The sequence below is a fragment of the Colias croceus genome, chromosome 25 (genome assembly GCF_905220415.1).
Source record: "Colias croceus chromosome 25, ilColCroc2.1".
NCBI classification, from domain to species: Eukaryota; Metazoa; Arthropoda; class Insecta; order Lepidoptera; family Pieridae; genus Colias; species Colias croceus.
Window position 1 is genome coordinate 7,415,733 of NC_059561.1, and position 15,706 is coordinate 7,431,438.

At 32.4% G+C, this 15,706-nt stretch overlaps 1 protein-coding gene and 7 non-coding genes across 8 annotated transcripts in view; 3 read left to right on the plus strand and 5 right to left on the minus strand.

Annotated features, from left to right (window-relative positions):
- Nucleotides 1-15,706, minus strand: part of LOC123703072 — a 54,586-nt gene that overhangs the window by 12,653 nt on the left and 26,227 nt on the right. The window contains exons 3-12 of the mRNA XM_045650950.1: nt 8,009-8,223; nt 5,473-5,543; nt 5,158-5,255; nt 4,640-4,773; nt 3,912-4,133; nt 3,300-3,443; nt 2,430-2,504; nt 1,696-2,112; nt 1,315-1,353; nt 386-1,129 (exon numbers count right to left, since the gene is read on the minus strand). Of these exons, the coding sequence (XP_045506906.1) occupies nt 386-1,129; nt 1,315-1,353; nt 1,696-2,112; nt 2,430-2,504; nt 3,300-3,443; nt 3,912-4,133; nt 4,640-4,773; nt 5,158-5,255; nt 5,473-5,543; nt 8,009-8,189 (2,125 nt within the window). The 5' untranslated portion in view covers nt 8,190-8,223. The remainder of the gene's footprint in view (nt 1-385; nt 1,130-1,314; nt 1,354-1,695; nt 2,113-2,429; nt 2,505-3,299; nt 3,444-3,911; nt 4,134-4,639; nt 4,774-5,157; nt 5,256-5,472; nt 5,544-8,008; nt 8,224-15,706) is intronic.
- Nucleotides 2,818-2,936, plus strand: LOC123703336. The gene has a single exon (XR_006752982.1). It is a non-coding gene; the product is annotated as a 5S ribosomal RNA (ribosomal RNA).
- Trnak-cuu lies at nt 5,366-5,438 on the minus strand. Its single transcript has one exon. It is a non-coding gene; the product is annotated as a tRNA-Lys (tRNA).
- Trnar-ucg lies at nt 6,225-6,297 on the minus strand. Its single transcript has one exon. It is a non-coding gene; the product is annotated as a tRNA-Arg (tRNA).
- On the minus strand, nt 6,854-6,935 carry Trnas-cga. Its single transcript has one exon. It is a non-coding gene; the product is annotated as a tRNA-Ser (tRNA).
- Nucleotides 11,238-11,309, plus strand: Trnae-cuc. The gene has a single exon. It is a non-coding gene; the product is annotated as a tRNA-Glu (tRNA).
- On the plus strand, nt 12,725-12,843 carry LOC123703338. The gene has a single exon (XR_006752983.1). It is a non-coding gene; the product is annotated as a 5S ribosomal RNA (ribosomal RNA).
- Nucleotides 13,215-13,376, minus strand: LOC123703333. Its single transcript, XR_006752979.1, has one exon. It is a non-coding gene; the product is annotated as a U1 spliceosomal RNA (small nuclear RNA).

The window sequence follows — 15,706 nt, forward strand, 5'->3', positions numbered from 1 at the left end:
AAGTTAATAGTGATACAAAATATTAGATAAATTAATAACAGCAATTAATACACATATAACATTCAAGCAAACACTGTATCAGGTATTTTTTGGTATCTTAAATAAAACAAGGTCATCTTGTACACATTGTAGTTATTAAAAAGGCCATTACATCTTAATTTTTTAGAATGGCTTAAAAGAAATAAATGATTTTTACTTGTTTGTGATATAATATTAAAAACGAAATTGTTTTAAGTTGTGATATGATTTATAGCAAAATATTTCTTTCCTTTCTACATAGGTTGTTAATTATTGTTATCCCCACATAAAATTAGTTCACCAAACGTTTATTTTATTATTTTATACCTGATAAAGTGTAATAATAAGTGCAAAGCTTGTGCGTTACCTGATTCTTCATTTAGGCCTTTCACTAACAAATTCTCAGCTTCGCCTTCTGCGTTGGGTTCAGGGGAAGGTTCTGGTTCGGGAGAAGGTTCTACTTTAGGTTCTGGTTCAGGTTCGGGAGAGGGTTCTGATGTAGGTTCAGGAGATGGCTCTGATTTAGGTTCTGGTTCGGGAGAAGGTTCAGAATTAGGTTCTGGAGAAGGTTCGGATGTAGGTTCCGATTTTGGTTCTGGTTCTGGCTCAGATGTAGGTTCAAAAGGTTCTGATTTAGGTTCAGGAGAAGGTTCAGAATTAGCTTCTGGTGAAGGTACAGATTTAGGTTCAGGAGAAGGTTCTGGTTCAGACGTTGGTTCAGGTAGAGGTTCTGATTTAGGTTCCCGGTCAGATTTAGGTTCAGGAGAGGGTTCCGGTTCTGATTTAGGTTCAGGAGAGGGTTCTGGCTCTGATGCAGGTTCGGAAGAAGGTTCTGGCGTCGATTCTGGTTCAGAAGTAGGTTCGGGTTCAGAACTAGGTTCTGGGGAAGGTTCTGCTTTAGGGTCAGGTTCTGATGTTGGTTCAGAAGTAGGTTCTGGTTCCGGTTCCGGTGTGGGAGTGGGTTCTACTTTAACAGGATTAATTATAGGTCTAGGACCATATTTAGACTTAGGTTTAAACGGCTTTCGGTTCGGTAAAGTGGGCTCAGTCGGTTTGGGACTAGGATAATTTTCAGTTTCAGTGTCTATAATAGTGGTCGATGTTGCCACATCTGTAAAAATATACAACCATGCAATTATATGTACATTAGTGTTATAAAATACGTTAGTTTTTTGCGTCATTCGAAAAGTATTTGTGCTTGTGCTGTGTGGCTTAGCTTGTGGGGTTTAGCACTCGTGTGTTGTACAAAAGTGTGCTGTAATGTGTAAGAGATAGGGTGTAATTTGTCATACTTACTTGAGTTTTGTGATTCTTGAGCTGCGCGCTTCTTGCGACCTGAAATTGTATGCCAATGTATTAGATATAACACATTACTTATTATATAAAATAGGGAATTAATCGTTTATATAACTATGTTCCTAGAAATTGTTGTAACGATAAATGTGTTATTTCGTTCTTTAATAATAATGCATATTTAGTATTTACAGGTTATCAACTATTTATTCTTCTTTAGAAGTTTTTGTTCGTTAATGCAAATCATTTATATTAACTAGTTTTTATTTTATTCATTTATTGTAATAAAGTTATATGATTAAGTTTATTATTTAAAATTAATAATTGATGTTTTTCAACTCTTTAAATTATGATGATACGCAATCCATAAAAAGAAATATTTACCTTTAGAGCTAGAAACAGATTTGGAAACGCTAGTTTTAACGGTCACATCATTTCCTAGGTTTTTAAAATCAAATCCATCTAATGTGTGCATGGCTACACGTTTATTTCTGTCGTTTTCAAATGTTTCCATTTTAGTTTCCGGTGTTGTTGGTTCTGGTTGCGGTTCTGATGATGGTTCTGGTTCTGGCTGAGGTTCTGACGAAGGTTCTGGTTCTGTCTGTGGTTCTGCTGAAGGTTCCGGTTGAGGTTCAGACTTCGGTTCTGGTTCAGGTTCCGGTTCTGCTTTAGGCTCTGATTGTGGTTCTGGCTGAGGTTCTGCCTTAGGTTCTGGCTCTGGTTCTGGTTGAGGTTCCGATTTGTTATTACTCTCTGATTTTGGTTCAGGCTTTGGTAAAGGTTCTGGTTGTGATGTTGTTACTGAAATAATTTATTATTTACTTAGTAAGTAATAAAATAAGTATACACATAATTAATAATTAATATAGATATGCATAGAATAAGTTATTGTACTGATGCCCACACTAACAGAGAAATTAATAAAATTGTATGTACAGCTTAAACAAGTGCATAGCTTTATACAGCTTTTCGGTGCGACGAAAGACGCGGGAACGAATCCGACGTCATTAAAATTTTATATTGTTTCTTTGAAAAAACATTCTCAACCCATTTTTTTCTTTATTATACATACAAATTACCATTTACCAGGTATATAATTTAAGAATATAAAAACTTACATTGCTCGAGGGGCGCTCCCAACACAGGGAAGTTTTTACATTCCTTCTTCAAGCCTTTGGGACGCCAACCGATAGCTGAAAATAACATAAATATTTAAATAACTACATAATATAAAAAAACAAAGTCGCTATTTTTGTTCCTATGTCCCTATCTATTCTTAGATCTTAAAAACTACGTAACGTATTTTGATGCGGTTTTTATTAGATAGAATGATTCAAGAGGAATATTCGAGTATACAATTTATAAGGTTTAGACAGAGCGGGCGAAGCTGCGGGCCGAAAGCTAGTTTTACAATAATTTGTGTCAAAACAATACGTGTTTTTTTTTTGTGAAATTATGTCATTTAGTAGTGTGTAGATTATGATTCAAAATTTCAACATAATCATCGCCAACGTCCATACCACGTTGAATACACCGGTTCTCGTCCGATCACCGAAGTTAAGCAACGTCGGGCGCGGTCAGTACTTGGATGGGTGACCGCCTGGGAACACCGCGTGATGTTGGCTTTTGCTGTTTTTTATTTCAAATAATCTATATTCAATGTTTTGGACGAGTTTTTTTCATACACTTTTATTTTTTTAGTGTATCGTTTTAAAACTTTTCTGGTTTTTCTAACTAATATTACTAAAAAACGGATATTACTATAACAAAAATCATCTACTATATAATATAATGTGCTTCTTCCATTTGTTCTTGCGCAGAAAAACAATCCACGCATATTATGAACTTTCAAAATTTAAAATCAATACTATTTAAAAACAGTTCTTACTATCTTAGGAGCCTGGGTCACTTTAATTTGTAATTTTTTTTATGTGAAAAAAAATGATTTATTTATTTATTTAATTACATTTTTATCCACAAAAACTTACCAGCATAAGAAGTCCCATTGACCATCATGACGAACTCCACCTCCTGCATGTCTTTAATAACTCGCCAGTACAAATGGAAATCTTTAGATAATTCCTTCTTACTGTAGAGACCGAGATTTATTGACTTTTCTTTCCATGGTGACTCTGAAATTAAATAAAACTGTAAAAAACATGTTTTTTTATAGCATAGGTTAGTTATTATTGGATTCATAATAAATAGTTTGAAGTAAAATATTGATTAGTAAAAATATAATAAAATTGATTAGTAAAATGTAGGAAATTAATAATTGAAAATTCTTAAATAAGTTAAATTAAAATTTATTATTCGAATTTATCGAATCAGATGTATTAAGGCCCTTGTTGAAAACTTTTCTCTGATATTTTTACACAGACTAATAGCTTTTGTCGTAAACAAAATCTTTCATTCATTGACAAACACTTCTAACGATCTTTCCTAGCCTGAAACCTTTCTACCTATTACATTCTGACCTACAATTTTCTCATAATTTTCTACCCAGAACTTTATACATACTAACTACAACTTTTCCCCTTACATTTCCCAACCTAGAACTATTCTGCCCATCTTTTCTACCTCCCCAACCACATACTTACTCTTATTACACCCCTTGCCGTAGAACCCATGAGGGCAGTAACACATCCTCCTCGGGGACTCAGTACCGTCCACATCTACACATTTCCCCCGAAGCCCACAGTCAGTATCTTCAGAACATTCGTCTGAGAACTGACAGCGAGCTCCACTATGTAGCTTGTTGCATTTACAACGACCTAGGATGTGGAAACCCTTGCCGGAACACGTCTCGTGGTATTCTTTGCCTGGAAGGTGTAAAAAAATAATTATTGGCATTGAAATTATGTAATATCGATGCAATTATAAAATGATTGTAATTTATGCCTAGTCATTTCTTTCAAGTAGTATAAGAGACAGTGATAAAAGTATGTATTTATCACTGTCATATATTATAAAATGTACTTATTAAAAACATTCCTATAATCATTTCGAACTTAAAATAATAAACAGTATCATCATAGTAGTAGTCATCGGAAACAAATCTTCCTCTAAAAATAAAAAGAACAATGTCATCACCAAAACAAATCTTAAAATAAATAAACAAAAGTTCTAAACTTAATCAAAACCAAATATTTCCCTAAAATTTTAACGAACAATATGTAGCAATAATTCTAAAAAAGCTATCTAGAAACCTGTAGTCTAGCTAAAAAAACTTAAAATTCTTAAACAAAACATCCACAAACTTCCAGAATATTCTAGACTATTTAGAAATCCTTAATAAAAACATCTAGAATCTTCTAAAATAACTCACGTTGTACGACATCAATATCAGCACAGGACCAGAAGCGATATTTGGACCCCCACTCATCAGCTTCCCGCTGCAACTGTAGTGTGCAGTTCTCGCATGTGAAGTCACTTGGTAAGTGTACTTCGTAGCTTTGCGCACTAGAATGTGGATAAAGTGTTTGGAGATTAGTTTTTAAGCATTTTTGGAAAATAGTAATACACATCTGATATGAGAATTTTTTTTTCTTTATTTAGAAACAAAATATCAACAAAATGTGGTACATAAATATCTAAAACACGGATACATTTAATATAAAAGGTTGTATGGATATGGTAGAATGAAACATAACTTTGAAATAAGTAAAAATCGTAAAAATACTTGGAATTTATAAATACTTCAATATGGAAGAAAATACATCATAAGTCGATCAGTTATATAGCTTTGTATAAATTTTAATAGATATACAACAAATTTAGATAGGTCTAAGAATATACATAAATAGTACAATAAAATATGTATTATTTTACAAAAAAAAAACTTACGTAACATCATCTCGCACAAACTCCGTACCGCCTGCTCTAGGCGTAAGATCCAAAAGTGGTCGGTCTAAATAATCTAATATCCTTAAAGAAAATCCACCCTGAAAATAGCATTTAGAAAAATAAATAAAAATGCTATTAAAAAGTTGTAATGAAAATTGTTGTTTACAAAAAATCTATAAAAATATCAACAAAAATAAAAAAACTTGGTCGCCCAACGTGGGGCTCGAACCCACGACCCTGAGATTAAGAGTCTCATGCTCTACCGACTGAGCTAGCCGGACTGTGAGTAAAATGTTGAAATATTGTAATACTTACTTTATGCGCATATGCTAAATGCCAATGTACTGTAAACGTTGATCCAGCGAGAAACGAGGTTTTTATTGATCCTGTAACAAAAAAAAAAACAAATGAAATTAAAAAATAAAACTAAATTACATAATTTGAAATTAAATTCTGAATGTATTTCTGCGCCATCTAGTGAGCAGTTATAACATCAAGGTTAAATTATTTTTAATTATATAAAGATGTCACTACTGGCATATTTTAAGAGGAAACATAAAAAAATACCTAGTATTTTCTAGGGTTTGATTTTACGCGAGTATTATACATTTAGAAATTAATATAATATTAATATAATAATAATATAAAATTATATAATAATAATTAAATCCGTTAAAAAGTCTTTAATTTATAAAAAAATACCTACAAAACTACAATGTTTTTCCGATCTGTAATTTATTTATAGATTTTAATATTTTAGGTATATTTTAACAATGTAACTATATTCATTTAAAAATGTAATAATAAACTATGTAAGTACACAGGATTCACGTATAATTAACATCATAACGAGGACAAGTTATTTATATAAATATCTTTATTTCATAAGCTTTTCATAATCGGAATTAAGAATATAAATATTATGGCTTAGTACCTACATGGTAAGTAAGGAAGCATGTAAGATACGTTCTAACTTTATATACATATAACGAAAATAAATCAAAAGGGAACGAATCCTAAACGTCATTATAATAAGTCATTTAAAATAAATAAAAAAAGCTTTCCATCGACCGTGACAGGACTCGAACCTGCAATCTTCGGATCCGAAGTCCGACGCCTTATCCATTAGGCCACACGGTCGTATGACGTAACGATTTAGAAACCTATTTAGAGGTACAAGCTTGCGTGCGCATGTTTTTTTGGACCTTAGAATATTGTGGGAACTCCACAAAGTATTTTTCGTATTTCATTGAATGATAATAACTTTGTAAAAGGATCCTGTGTGAAAATAAATAAGTCGGTAGTTACCTATAACAATCAGATACTGGTCGGAAGTTGTAATATTTATTATTTTGATATTTTCCTTTGGCCTTTAATTTACATACTAAATTTTTCCTTCTCAAAATACTCTCATGAATTAGCGATGAAATGAGCTATTTTAAATCCTACTCATAAATAAAACGATGATATAACTAGGCAAAATATCCAATTTATGAGACATCTCATTCTCAAACAATACGAGAGAACTTTTGGCACGACAACTCATGAAGAATATCATTGTGCAAATAAAAAAAACAATATTGTAACTACTACCACACAACTGTAACGTTAAAAATTAAAATGTATAAATGTAAATAAAATAGTAGAAGTGAGAACTAGTCATTTAATTCGATATTATAATAAAAACAAAAAGTTTCGCAGCCGGTAGGATTCGAACCTACGCTCCCAGAGGGAATCTGATTTCGAGTCAGACGCCTTAACCACTCGGCCACGACTGCTATAGGACGTTGTTTGAAATAGTCGAACATATTCTATAGCCCTATTTAATGAATATTTTCCATAAGTATTTCACCATTTTTCATACAATTTTTTTTTATTATTTTTGTGCAATTTTTATATAGATTATTCTATATCTAAATGAGTGTGTGTGTGTGTATTTGTGTAAATTATAAAGTGCATAATCCAGTTAAAATATCAAAATTGTCGAAAATCTTAGGTAGAATGTGACTGGCGCGCTCATATTTTTTTTAAAGTTTTTTATTAAAAAGCTTCTCAATAAATAAAACGAAAAATGTAATAGTTCTCATACCACTTAAACATGTAATGTCTATCTATATTTACCACAAAAGATACCTTGAAGGAGCAGGTAATAACAAAAAATACAACAACAGTCAGGATGTTAAAATCGTGACTTGGTTTTTGTATGATTCAGATAATCACGTGCCCTTTTATACCTCGCAAGGGCGGTAAGGTCTTGTACACAATTACATTTATATTAAAACTAGTCGTCCGCCCCGGCTTCGCCCGTGGTACATATTTCGCAATAAAAGGTAGCCTATGTCCTTTCTCGGGTATCAAAATATCTCCATACCAAATTTCATTCAAATTGGTTCAGTAGTTAAGGCGTGATTGAGTAACAGACAGACAGACAGAGTTACTTTCGCATTAATTATAATATAAGTATGGATTATCTTAATTACATTTTCAGAGATTTTTTAATGGTGTACCTATGTTTGTGATAACTGATATGAGATAAAAAAGCGTCTCTTGTTTATTTTTATTTTTTTATTTAACTCAGTGCTAATTATTTCCACCTACCTACTAACGATGATGTAATTTTACTGGATGTATTATAACGAATAACAATTGAACGTATTTTAGTTAATTCTACTTCTGGAGGTACATAAATCCAATAGGTCAAATATAGAAAATAATAGAAAAGGTTTCAATTTCAGTGTAATCACCCGACTTTGTTCATAACAAATATCTGTGATAACTTTTAAGTTTTAACTTTAATTATTAAGTATTAATAATTCATGGTCAATGTTCAAAATAAACTAGTAATGCTTACCTTTAGGCATCCCACATGGCGGTTTCGTTCTAGAATTATCTAGAAAGTCCAAATCATACTTCCTAGCAGGCGGGTACGTCAGAGCCACGTGGCCATTCACACACACAAACGCACTGAGCACACACACCAATGTCACTAGCGCCATCTTGGCTCTTACGTCACTGTCAGATTGACGCGCCATTTCTGATTGGTTTCATAATTGTTTGTTGATATACCTGGAACAAAATAGATATATTTATTATAACTAGTAGTCCTCCAAAAAATAGCTATTAACAAGGAAGTAAAAGAAACAATAATAATTTTGTGTGTGTATCAATTTCATGGCTGTGTGTGTAATTTTTAACCGACTTCAAAAAAAAGGAGGAGGTTATCAATGCGGCTGGTATATACAATATAGGAAAAATGGCAAGAATTTAGATAGAAATACAAAAATATTATATTGTTAAAAAAACCTGTTCCTTCATATCATAACATATTACATAACGTGTACAGAAATTGCCATATTTGTCCCTCCATTATTTAGCAAAGTATCAATTTGAGGCAATTTTCTCAACAATATAATGGCTGATACAAATAACTAGTTTGCTATTGTCTTTTACTTTCTATCGACTACTTTCACTACTCGATATAAATACTTGTGAGGAAGACTAACGATCTGTTGAAAACATAACAAATTAGTGTTATATTGTAGTGACATTTGTATGAAAAAGGGATATACCGGTAAATCACACTTTCTACACTGGTGCAGTCTTACATGGGTGCAGTATAGCTAGTTTTATAGACTTTTACAGTATTTAGGCTATTTAGGTTCGATACCCACTAATTGGGAAAAATATACTTAGTCATAAATAATGTACATATTTCTGCCTTTCCAAGGCGCTTCCATGAATCGCGGTCTTGTCCTAATGAAAAAGCTAAAAGCTGGCTTGTAATAAAATTCCGCTTGTACACTCTTTACCCGGGTTGATCCTCGATAGAAAAGAATAAAGACATTCTACTCAGTAGATAGCTAAAGATGTAGTCTCCATAGATCATAAATAATTTGTAAAATTGATACCGAAATCGATCCATCGAACATTTAAATATATGTAATAGACAAGCAGTATCTTACGTAATAATAATATATGAGTAAGGATCTATTATTGCCATACCAACTAATGTTCTTATAATAATTTATCTAAATAACGAAGATTATGTTTACACTTATATCATCATCAATTATAACAAGAAGTTAATTATAATAAACATACGGTTATGTTATTCTATCATAATATTATATAACTAGCTTCCGCCCGCGACTCCGTCCGCACGGATGTCGGTCTTCGCGTGGATGGTTTATTTCTCCATTTTGAGTAACTCTGACAATGACATCTTATAAATATCTATTGGACCCAAATACGGCTAGACCTATACTAATACGCAACGTGTGTTCGCGGTTCTACAGAACAACGTCTATGGATAAAACTGAATAATTAAGGATTAATTTTTTTTCTACGTATTTTTCCAGGATAAAAAGTATCCTATTTTACGCCCAGGATAATAAGGTATAATTATACCAAGTTTCATCGAAATCGAACCGGAAGTTTTCACGTGATGTCTTCACATACAGACAGACAGACAGACAGACAGACAGACAAAAAATTTTTTAATCACATATTTGGGTTTGGTATCGATCCAGTAACACCCCCTGCTATTTATTTTTTCAATATTTTCAATGTACAGAATTGACCCTTCTACAGATTTAGGTATTATATGTATAGATATAGATAACGACGCGGACGGTAAGAGTTTTATGTAATCGGAATTTGCTTTGAATAATTGAATAAATATACAATTAGCGATCTTTTGACCCTTTTGCTAGATGACGGATAAAGAAGCTTCTAGCTGTAATTGACGATGACTAGTTGAATTTTAAAATTAATTTACAAGCTTTTGATTCAGTTGTAAGTTTCTTATGAAATGAAGCGTGCGAATTCGTATTTTCGATTATAATCTCAACAAAATTGTTGTAAAATGTCTAAAAGTCTTTCAGCTGATATAAAATAGATACCTACTACCTACATACCTATTAGGTAGACATTTTCATCTCGTCGTTTACATATATTTACATATTTTACGTCGTTTACACTTAACTGATTTGAATGAAATTTATTACAGAGATAGTTTCAAACATAAGAAAGGACATAGGGTAGGTTTTATAACGACTATCCTGCAGCAACGACAAATATGCGGCTTTTTTTCACTAGGCGGGCGAAGCCACGAGTGGAAAGCTAGTTCCTATCTAAATAAATATTTCAAAAATTAATTTATCATTCTTATCACATGGTACGATACGATCATACAATATGTCGGTGGTCGATGGTCAGTGGTCAAACCACTTAATAAATTAACAGGTGGACAGCTTTCACTAGGTAGGTATATTTCAATACTGGTTTGGGATATGACAATGATATCTGCTATTGTGTACCGTGAAATTTTTAAAGTTCTGATGCGAATAGCCTTCATATTCAATTACATACTTTTTTTATAAAATTTTTAGTTATAAACTAAAAATTTTATAAAACAAAATATATATTATACCTAAAGAAAAAAATTATTACAGCTATACCCACAGTCAGAACGACAGCTTTTTTATTATTGGACTTTTAATCTGCATAAACTATGTACATTGCACATAATATATTATGGTATGGATTTTCTATAAGATAAGAAAAATATTATCAAAAACTCATAAGATAGCTTGTTCGGGACGTTCACGTCGAAATATTTACGTCTTTTCACACATATGAATTACATCCCTACCTACTTTTTACCCAAGCCCTAATTACGGAACAGCAAGAATTAAATAGTTTTTCCCAAGTTTCACATTCTCTAGTGGGGTTGCCAACGCATGGGAATGGCTATTGTTAACGCAATCTCTATGTAGTGTAGTTAATAGTTATGTAATCGTGCTGCCATATGTGGCAAATATTTTTTTGTAAGAAAATGAAATTTTTACGGTGGTTTCTGTTTTATTTAGTTTGTGTCAGCTAGTGTAGTTCTGTATTTACCTAATAAAAAGACCTTGAAAAAGACCAACCAACTAACATTTTAATTTTTAATACGTGTTGGCAAGGTGTAGGCCGCGCTTGAATTCAAAAATATTGGTTTATAAAAGAAATACATAACCAATTATTATAAAAATATTCTGTGCAAGTAAATAATGTACAAATTCGTTTAAACACCAACATCCGATATGGTCTAGTGGCTAGGATACCTGGCTCTCACCCAGGAGGCTCGGGTTCGATTCCCGGTATCGGAAAACTCTTTTTGTTAATTTTTATTTTTAATCTCAAGAAATACATTAATTTATTTTTGTTTGTTGATAAGCTTGTCTTGTATTTAGTAGTAAATTATTTTTTTACAAAACAAAAGTCATTCACAGATAAACTACAAAAGAAGCCGTAATTAACTCTAGCAATTATAAATAAAAGACAATGTTGTTACTGTGGTTGTTCATCATCATCATCATCATCATCATCATCATCAGCCCATAAACGTTCCCACTGCTGGGACACGGGCCTCCTATGAGGGTACAGGCCATAATCCACCGCGCTGGCCAAGTGCGTGTTGGCGGATGACACATGTCGTCGAACTTTTTAATTCTTCGACATGTCGGTTTCCTCACGATGTTTTATGATTTAATAGCATAATTGCGAATACCATTCTACAAGCTCATTACAATTTACAAGATACATATATGTATTCCTTTGCAATAGGGTCGAGTTTCGCACGCATTACGCCATCTGTGGCCACATAGCGGTACTACTAAGGGTTCTTATCGGCACATGTATGCTATTGTGAACGTTATCTTGATTGAAAAACGGTTTATTTTACTGTAATTAAATTTCGCGCGTGAACATCTAGCGTAGATTATTATTTGTAATTAATAAAATGTGGGATAGTACAGCCACAGATAATATAATACTATACTAAACTAGTAAAGCTTGTAGTAAGTAAGAAACATTTTATTTGATAGCATATCTAGGAAAACAATCTTACCAAATAAGTTATTATAAGGATCTTCTAAACATAGGTAACTATTGTCTATTGGACATAATAATTAATAATTTAACTATGGGATAGAGAAAACATACTTTACTTCTAGAAAAAATCAAAATGCTAGAGATTTCATAATTAATTGATTTAATTTGTAAGAAATTTTATGGACCAATAATTGATGAGCGGCAAACAGCGGAACGAACAGAATTTTATGGTTTTATGCAAGAATGGTGTAACGCGGAAATGCTATGTACAATCAATTTAATTGTTATTTCTTACTTGTACTTCCTTATTTGCATCTTCCCTTGCAATTTACATTGTGTTTAATTTGACTTCAGTTTATTAATAACGTAGAGTTAATAGAGTATACTTCCTGTATTAATTTTTCGTTATTATCTTTTTATTTGTTTATCGTATAGCAATTAGCAATTTATTTGCACTATAATAATTATAATCTGAGATAGAATAAGATGAATCTATAATATAAAAATGAATCCCAAAATGTGTTGGTAAGCGCATAACTTTAGAACAGCTGAACCGCTTTTTTTATTATATTCCTTGAAGTACGAGGATGGTTCTTATGTAGAGAAAACGTGAATATGTACCACGGGCGAAGCCGGGGCGGACCGCTATCTAGTTTATTATAAATAGTAGACCAATTTCAAACAGGCCATCGCCAACGTCCATACCACGTTGAATACACCGGTTCTCGTCCGATCACCGAAGTTAAGCAACGTCGGGCGCGGTCAGTACTTGGATGGGTGACCGCCTGGGAACACCGCGTGATGTTGGCTTTTTGCTATTTTTTATTTGACTCATATTTATTAAATAATAATATAATGTAATTCGACAATTTAAATAATTATTACTTATTGATAAAATGTACTTATTTATGCCAACTTAACAGATCCGAACTACAATAATATATATCATCTTTTATGTTCATACTTTTTATTTGTAAAAAACATACATAGACCGAAACTTGAAACCATGTAATGGAATCATTACGAATTAGTACGAAAATAGAACTGTAGAAATACAAATCGAGAGAACCTTCTTCAAAAGTTGTGTTTATATTAATTTGTACCACAGTTTGTACTATGTTCATTAGCAGTTAGCACATAGCACTAAACCATTCATTCACAATGAATTAATATGATTTATGGGGGGACGGCGCGTACGCAGTCCCCACTACCAAAAATTACGCGTCCGAGTTATCCACATTAGGGATAATCGCAGAGGTCAACCCCGCCGCAGTGCAATGGCGGGGCCTCGCTCTGGGGGAACCGCCTTCCTGATCACGGTGTCCCCTACGCCAGGTAAGTATGAATTCGCTAAGTTCCCAAGACTATTTACGTATTCGAAAAAGAATTTCAATAGCGCGAGTCAACGACTACAGGTTAGTTACTGGTGCCATCTATTATCAAATTATAGAACTAAAATGGAATGCAGCTTCTTTCGTAGTGGCAGCTAACAATAAAATTGTTTGCTTGTGGTTGTTAATACCACAGATATAATACTATGTTAATAGTAAGCCAAACAAATACGATTACATATTTAACTGTAAATCAAGTTTTTATAAGAATTTAGTATTTACTATTCATAATTCATATAATATGTAACATCAACTGGGTACCAATAATATGTACCTACTTATAAAAAGAAAAATCAACGTTATTCACTCACCTCCTCCCCTCCAAAAGAATAAATTAATATAATTTGAATTCAAAATTGGTAAACATATTTCAAAATCCAAATACATCGCAATAAATCAACCAAACATCAGTCCAAAACACATAAAAAAAAATCCACGAAGTCGAAAGAGGCTTCTAAACAAAGTTCATTGCCCCTACTATCAACTATGTTTTATGCAATAAATGAATGATTTACTAAAAAAATCTCCAAAAAGAGGCTCCATTATATCTTTCTATACATTTAAATTTATATGAAAACAGAAATTATTCCATTGGAATGTTAACGGAAACCTGTTGACCCCAGTATTGGTTTAGTTTCGTAATTCAGTGGGAATTAGGGTTGCCAACTATGTATACTGTTTTAAACAGTATTGCACTTTTCACTAAATTATACTTTTAACTGTTTAACAAAAAAAAAAAGTATAAAAAATACTGTTTTCAGCATCAAAATTATTACATTTAGACGCTCACAATTTTTTTTTTATTTAGTCAGAGGGCGCACACTATAATAAATAGGTTCAGTTTGTTTTGCTAAAATACTGTTTAATAATCTTCATAGACCTGTAAATACTTTATTTCTTGTAAAAAAAAAGTTGGCAGCCCTTGTGGGAATATACAAAATCGGCAATCGATTCTCAAGCCGTGGACAAAATTATCGGTTCACTGTTTCATTCTGTGCTTAGTTATAACTATGCTCTTTACATTTAATTTGTTAGCATAATTAACTTAAACCTTTACATTTCAGAACATTAAAATATCTCTCCGTATTTTATCAGCAGTGTTCATAGTATAAAACCACAGTTTAAAACTATACAGTACGTATAAAACTCAGAAACAACATATTATCGTGATATACACCAATCGATCAAAACAAATACCAAAACATGAAGAAACCTCAATGACCCCACCATAACCAGTTTCTATTCAATAAAAAATATTTTTAACTCTCCAAAGGTCTATTATTCGCCCACACATATTGCTTTGATGTCAAATAATTATCACCAAGATAATTATATTTAGGAATTGATCATAACAGCTAAAAGCCAATTTAAAAGCCAATCAACGTTCACAGCGGAAATTAATCAATAATTTCATAAGAACTCATAATAGTATATTACACCTATAATGCATGTTTCAATCGAGAATTAATAGAATTGAAGATAATAATACGAATTCCGACATGAATTTATATATAATTTTATCTACAAAAGAACTATATCAACTAAAAAAAAATACTTACAATCTATTTTAATTTACCGAATTGGTATCGTCGTATATGTTAAATCTGCTGTTACTTCTATGGAGAAGAATACCTAAGAATGTCATGATACTTTTAAACTCTACGTTTAGGCTCAGCCTTGTATTTAACATTTGTACATAATATACAAATGTAAATATTTATTATTTTATCACATAAGACTTGCATACCTTCCACATTTTATACTACTCCTACAGTCCTACCCAGTGTAGGTACATGTTTTTCTTGCAAGATGGTATTCCAAATCATACTTGAAAACGGTAAACAGTTTGTCAGCTGCAATTTTAGCGCCGAAAGTGAAATGACATTCCGCGCGCCGCCATCTTGTCACGCATGCGGTATCTAATCTGTGGTTGCGGTTCGTTTTACGGTCCAGTGCAAGAGGTATAATTGTGAACATTTCTAGATCAACGATCTTTAGGTCGACGAACGATTGAACCCTTGCGATAGTGATGTGCTTCATTGGTTGGCAATGTTAAGGTGCAAACATTGCATCGCTTTGTTGACGAGACTGTGTCTAAAATGTGATGTCGAGAGAAGACGGTTTTTCTTGTATTGCTTTACTTGAAGAAATAGTAAATTCGATTGATAAAGATCTCAATTTTAAACATTATGTTTTTTGAGTAGTTTATGGGTTTCTACGAATTTTGCAACTACACTTGTTCTGGTTTCATAAAGAGGAAGTTTATAATTCGTTCAATCTAT